Raw genomic sequence first — 6,980 nt, forward strand, 5'->3', positions numbered from 1 at the left:
TTTTTATTTTTAAATTAAATTTTTTTTATATTATATATTCATGTATATACTTGTTGCATTGTTTTTGTTGTTTGAATTAAGAACTAATATAATAAATTTATTTTGATATTGAAAGCAATTCTTGTTTTAATTAATGTGAAATTGTTTTATAATTCAATGCTTCTAACTTTTATAATATTTTTTTCTTTTATTGTTAATTGTATCTTTGAATAGAAATTAAAAATTATTAATCGCATCTAAAAAACTAAACATAATAATGCAATTAGCAGATGCAAAAATGAAGTTAAAATATATAATAAAATCAAATGAATTATTTTTTTTTTTAAACAAATGTTATAATTATAACAAAATTGCGTTAAGATGGAATAAAGCTTTTTCGATTTAGTCTTGATATTGTGACAACAGAAAGCAGCTGTTGCGCCATTGACCGCACGTTCTAATGACATCTGCAGCTATTGCGATTCCGTGATCGCTGTGTATATGATGTACATTTTTGAGATTCTAAGGAGCGCCGGTTATTTGTCTAAATTTTTTTGTTTTGAACTCTTTGTATTTATTCGATATTAGAAGCGCATGCAATACTCCAGAGTTCTACGCCATAGATTAAATTATATACCTGGACTTTATTTTCCAGACTTAGGTTAAAATTTTTATAAATAAGTGAATGAAGATGCTGTGATTTAAATTTTTCTTGAATTTTTTTTTTTCATTGTTTTTACTTCAAGTCAGCCTTTTGTCAAGATGAATGCCAAGATATATTAGGTCATTCGCCTGGGGTCTACAGCTGTTCTTGCTTATTTTGTCGTTTGCAATTTTTCTATCACGTGCAGTGTTTAAGCTGCACTTTTAGCTTTCTTTTGCATCTCTTTATGCAGTCTTAAGGCTCAGCTAGTCGGTACGTACCGTAAGAATTCAAATCAATGCGAATTGCAAAACCTATCAAAAACACAAGTTTGGATGGTTGTGCATTTCGCTTTGAATTAATCTCTTACGTTACCTATCGTCTAACTGAGCCTTAACACCGCCTTAATATAAAGCAAAATTTTCGTTTCTTCTTAATTTCTTGCGTTACTTACTGTCTAACTCCATCTTCATTCGCTGTTTCTTTGGTTTATTATGATTCTCACAAACGTGCATTCAGTTGGTTGGTGGTTGTCAATATTTATTTTAAATATTATAATAAAAATATAATACATATACTGTTAAAAAATACTGTTAAAAAAAATAAATATAAATTATAAATAAATAAGGTAAGTGTATTATTTATTTTTTCCAATTATATATCTATATCACATTTCGATGTGATTGCAGATCACTTGGATGAACTGGAAGTGCATGCTGCAATTATTTTCTTGTGGGGTAGATTTTAGTAAGTATTTTATAATAAAAATGTTAAATATTTATTAAACAATTTTATGTCAAGTATTAAAGATACAATAAAGATTTAAAAATAAAAGATTTGTACTTGTAATATTTTTTTGCTTCTTTACTTTGTGTCGTACATTTTAGCTTATCTTTATGTAGAGGGAAATGTAGAGTAAATAATAATGTAACTGAGTGTTTTACAAAAAATTAATATTATTGCATTATGGAGAGAAGTTCTTCTCTGGTTGGGAATATTCGTTTTCGTACATAAAACCCACCGAAATCTATTGTGACTATTTATAGTAAGAAGAAGCATTCATTAGGAAACAATTTAAAAAAGCTACAACGAAGATTTATATATTAACGTTATTAATCGAATTGTGCAATAATTTACAAAACAAATAAAAGAAAAGGATATGTTATGTTTTATTCCTTGCCTAAGTTTTGGTGAGGAACTAAGAAGTGTGTGATGGCCCCATGGAATTTAAAAAAACTACATCATTTTTCAAAACAAAGATTTATATTGTATCGATATGCGACTTCTTTGGAAAAAATATATACCTACGCCGATGTCTTGAAGGAAGTGACTGCAATATTGGATATATTCAAAGAATTGGAAATTGCACCGCAGAGTGGTATTGCTTTGTTACTGCAGGAGCATACTCCGGCATCCTGTGCGTTGCTGCTGAGGTAATGTTATATATAAATTTTAAATTTGTTTTTTTCTCAACTTTGTATTTATAATTTAGTATATTAAATGCTGATTGCTACTTCTGTCCGTTAGAACTGAATACATCAGTGGAGTCATTGACAGCCAACTACCAAGCAAGTGGTGCAACTTATTTTATTGCGGATAACGACACGCACGAACAACTTCGATTATGTTTGCTGAAACAATTGAAATGTTTTGATTTGATTTTGTATATAAGTAAGAAAGTGTCTGTTGACGCAATACCAAGGACTCTAACAGAGTGGGACAAAATTTGTTATATTATTGGTACAACAGGCAGTACAGGTGCACCAAAAATGGTACATGTACCATATAGCTGCATTGCACCTAACCTAGCACTGAGGTAAGCTATGCTATGTCTGTTTATTTGTTTTTTAGCATTTAATTGTTTTAATATTCGCAGTAAACATTTACAATTGTCTGCGAAAGATATAATATTTTTGTGCTCACCATTTACATTTGACCCGTTCATAGTGGAATATTTATTGGCATTGGATAATGGCGCTGCAATAATAATTACAACGTCTAAAATACGTTTATCTCCACAGAAGCTTGTGAATATCTTATTTCCAAACAACTGCAACATGTGTGGAGTTACCACATTGCAGTTGACACCATCGTTGTTTCGTTTGTTTGGCGTGGATGCAATACGAGATATTATATTAAGTCCAAACACCAGTTTAAGGTTGGTATAGGGTTTAAGTGAATATTTTTGTCCACCAGTTTGGTATATGTTAGTTTTAAAGAAATTTAATTTTAGGTGGTGAACAATTTCCTAGCGTAGCCGAATTACAGAATTGGTTCTCAATAAATAAAAACCAACGCATACAAACGCGGCTTTTTAATATTTATGGTATAACAGAAGTTTCCTGCTGGAGCACGATTTATGCATGTGAATTAAATCGACTATATGAGAAACAAGATATTCCAATTGGTCAACCAATAGAGAATGAAACTTTATTGCGTATTGTAAATAATAATGATGAAGAGTTATTTGGTATTGAAGAAGGTGAACTACAAGTGGGTAGTAAGAGCAGAAAGTGCTACATACCACAATTAGACCAAGTAACTTCTGAAACACAATTAAACCTCACATCAAATGAGTTACTTTTTCGCAGCACAGGCGATTTGGTGCGGCGTGATGAAAATGGTGACATATACTATTTGGGCAGACTAAATAACACAATTAAGCGTTTTGGAAAACGTTTAAGTTTAGGTAACCAACTTAACATAAAGCATTTGATATGCTTAAATATAAATATTTAAATTGCAGATGTATTGTCTCACAAAATAGACGCCATACTACGCCCAACTTGCGTACAAAGTAAATGTATCTGGAATGCTAAATATACTAAACTTATTTGTTGTTTAAATAAACAAAAACGTTTCAATGAAAGTCAAAAAAGGATATGTAGGAGTCTACTTTTAAAAGAACTTCACTCTTATGAGAAACCAGACACTATTGTTTTTATGCGAAAGATGCCACTTAACAAACACGGTAAATTGAATCAAACTGAATTACTAAAATCAGTTGTTTCACGAGTGACTGAGTCAACATCCGGAAGCCACATGTCTATACAATCAACAAAAACTCGCTTCTCATCAGTAGATCTTTTGGGTTCACAACAACAACAAAAATCTATACTTACTTTAAAGGTAGATGCAAGAAAAAAACAACCAATTGATATATTCAAACATTTTTTGGTTGAAACACTGGGATTACAATTAACGGTCACTAAAAAAATTGTGACGAATTGTTTAGAAAATCCTAAAGGCACGGATTTATCATTTCTTGCTGCTGGTGGCAGTTCATTTAATGCGTTAAGCTTAGTTAATGAAATTGGCATGCTTCTCCCAACATCAGCTGTACAGTCTAACTTCCTAAATATGTTGCTAAATGAAAATATTGCAATTGCGGAACTGTTAACTTTTCTTAAGCAATATGAAAACATGTCTTCTGAGAGTAAGCATACAAAAGTCACATTAGATACACAATCATACCTGATGGGTAAGCGTAAACTGCTTCTAAATTGGCGTGCTGATTTAAAAAAATGTGTCGATGCTACACCCACAGTGGCAATGAATCGCTACATTTGCATTGGTTCGCATGCACACATAATGGTTACTTTAGATGCATACAGTGGGCAAGAAATTGCACGCGTTACACTTCCCGATCGTATAGAATGCGCTACCGAATTTATAGTACACCAAGCTGATGATGAACACTTGGCAGTAGTTGGCTGCTATGATGGGTTTTTGTATGTGTATGATTATTTATTGGGAAAAATCTGTTGGTCCATGAATATTGGTGGCCTGATCAAAGCTAAGCCATTACTTTTTAAAAATGTTGCCATTGTTGGAAGCTATTCTGTTGAATATAATTTAGCATGCATTTGTCTTAAGGTAAGGGTATTAGTTAATTATACATTAACTATATTACTTAAATATTATTTGTATAGTAGTGTTTTAAAGTGTTGGAGCATTCGAGTATCTTCGAATTTATTTATTTTTTATTTAAATATATATACCTTTACTAGCATAAGCCCGAACACAGTATGATGTTCGAACATTTTCGAGCGATTCGTTGTGCTAAAGCTAAATGTTAATGTATATTGGAACATTAAAATGCCTTAAACTTTGAATAGCTCGAATAATATTTGAAGCTCCAATATACAGCTTATGACTTTAATAATTGCATAAAATAATATTGTCAAGTTATTTCACCTATTTCTCGCATTTTTTTATAGACACGAAGTTATATTTGGCGCTTACGATTGGGCACTAAAGGTATATTTAGTACACCAATTTTGGCGAATGACTGTGAAATATTTGCTTGTAGCTTAGATGGTACATATGCAAAGATTCATTTGAAAACTGGTGAAATCGTATGGTCAAATAAATGTAATACACCGATTTTTTCAACTCCCGCGTTAATATGTAGGAATACTAAACTAGTTGTAGCTGAAGTCGGTGGTAAAGTGCTACTATGCGAAGCTGAAAATGGCGCACATGTAAGTAGATGCTCTGTATGGAAAGGAAAGTTTCAAAATATAGTTAATATCTGATAGGATTGATTGAAAGTCAAATATCGTAGACTAACAGGAGTTCTAATGGTTTCGACTCCACTTAATACGTTGTTAAGGATAAGGAGTACAATCATTCACATTGTTGTAATAGTTTCATTAGTTCGCATTCTCATATGAATGCGCTATATTGCATTATATATAACAATATGAGTTATGTATAATATGAGTTACAATATGAGTAACAATATGAGTTAAACTGGTATATGACTTTACACTATTAAAGGAGGAAGAATCTGAAAGTAGCTATGGGGCGCTTTAAATTTTTCTTATACTTCAACATTATTTCTCAGTACTATTTCTAATGTTAACAGTTATGCGCTCTTAAAATACGTTTACACTATTGTAATTAACTTTAAATATGTGCGGCAATAAGTGCCATTTTTGATACCAAACCTAAAAATCTGCTAATTAGGTTCTTTCATTTCAATAGGTTTATATCTTTTAGCTTTCGTTTTGATAAAGGTGAAATCAAAATCCCTGAAATTCACAGACAGAAACGTGCTTTTCGAAAGCAACATTCCAACGGCACCACGCTCTTCTCCTCTGATGATGTACTTAGTGTGATCATACAAGCCAATGACTCGAAGGTGCCTGGGCCTGAAGGTATTTCGATGCTCATGCTCATAAACATCGGAACTCCTCCATCTGTTCCCACATCACAACAAAGTTCTGGAGTCTCTAGTCCTTAAACAAATATCCCCTCACATTAACCTAGCCCCTTATCAACATGGATTTCGCAAACTTCACATTACCACCTCCGCCTTTTGCGAGATCACATCTCAACTTGCCCCCTTGGCAGCATTCTTTCACCAATTCTCTTCAAGTTATACATGTTAAACTCCACCCCCTTTAATGGGAGTCATTGTCATGCAGATGACTGCCAATTCTAACTGCGGGCCAGAATCCTTCTACACTGTTAAATACCTATATTCCATCTCTGGCATCGTTTTTGGATGATAGAAATCTTCACCTATCACCAAATAAATCCTCAACCATCCTCTTTACTTCCTGGACTAAAGAGGTATCTATTACTCTGCCCATAAATATCAATGAAATCATTATTCCCACCACAACCAACCCTAAAATCCTCGGTGTCGCATTCGACAGTATGCTGACCTTTTCTGCACATAGCTTTGCTATGTGTGACCGGTTAAAATCTCGTAATAATGTCTAAAAGCGCTTGCAGTTTGTTCATGGGAAAAGATGAGGAATCCCAACTGCTCCAGTATGAAGCCCATAACTCTGCGAGACGCAATAAATTAATATGCAATCATGTCAAAACACGGCATTATGGATTGCGGGTTACAACAACAACATATGAAAATCTATATTTTTCAATATACTCAAAAATAGAGTGTTTGAGTTAGTTGTTGTTGTAGTAACCCATGGAGATCTGAATATCAGATAACATGAAAGGAATTACAAATACATATACAAATATTAATGTGAAAGGAGAGAGAATTGTTTAGGAAACAATAGTTGATTGGGATGGGTAGGAGTTATTTTCGACTACCAAGTGCTTGCCATTCATCATTTCCAAAAGGGACTATACGAGCATTTAAGACAGTAGTAGCAGTTGCTTTTAATGTTCATATATTTAATGTATAAGAATATGCGTTGATTTAAATCGGAATTAAATTTATACACATTTTATGGTTTAAAGATAGGTATATTAGTTCTGTATTATGGGCTAGAAAACTTTCAAATATAAGTATTTGTCAAGAATGTAAGTACTACTAAAAAATATTGTTGTACGTCATATGTTTTTTAATAGTATCTATTAAGATGCCCACATATTT

General features: G+C 32.5%; 1 protein-coding gene across 1 annotated transcript; it reads left to right on the forward strand.

Moving 5' to 3' along the window:
• The first annotated feature begins 1,590 nt into the window (after positions 1–1,590).
• Positions 1,591–5,870, forward strand: LOC119688391 (beta-alanine-activating enzyme-like). Its single transcript, XM_038103071.1, has 8 exons — positions 1,591–2,055; positions 2,115–2,438; positions 2,499–2,780; positions 2,842–3,311; positions 3,369–4,498; positions 4,843–5,106; positions 5,493–5,523; positions 5,644–5,870. Exons 1-8 carry the CDS (start codon positions 1,835–1,837, stop codon positions 5,868–5,870), a joined length of 2,949 nt encoding a protein of 982 aa, XP_037958999.1. The 5' UTR covers positions 1,591–1,834.
• The last annotated feature ends 1,110 nt before the right edge of the window (positions 5,871–6,980 follow it).

The sequence above is a fragment of the Teleopsis dalmanni genome, chromosome X (genome assembly GCF_002237135.1).
Source record: "Teleopsis dalmanni isolate 2A chromosome X, ASM223713v2, whole genome shotgun sequence".
NCBI lineage: Eukaryota > Metazoa > Arthropoda > Insecta > Diptera > Diopsidae > Teleopsis > Teleopsis dalmanni.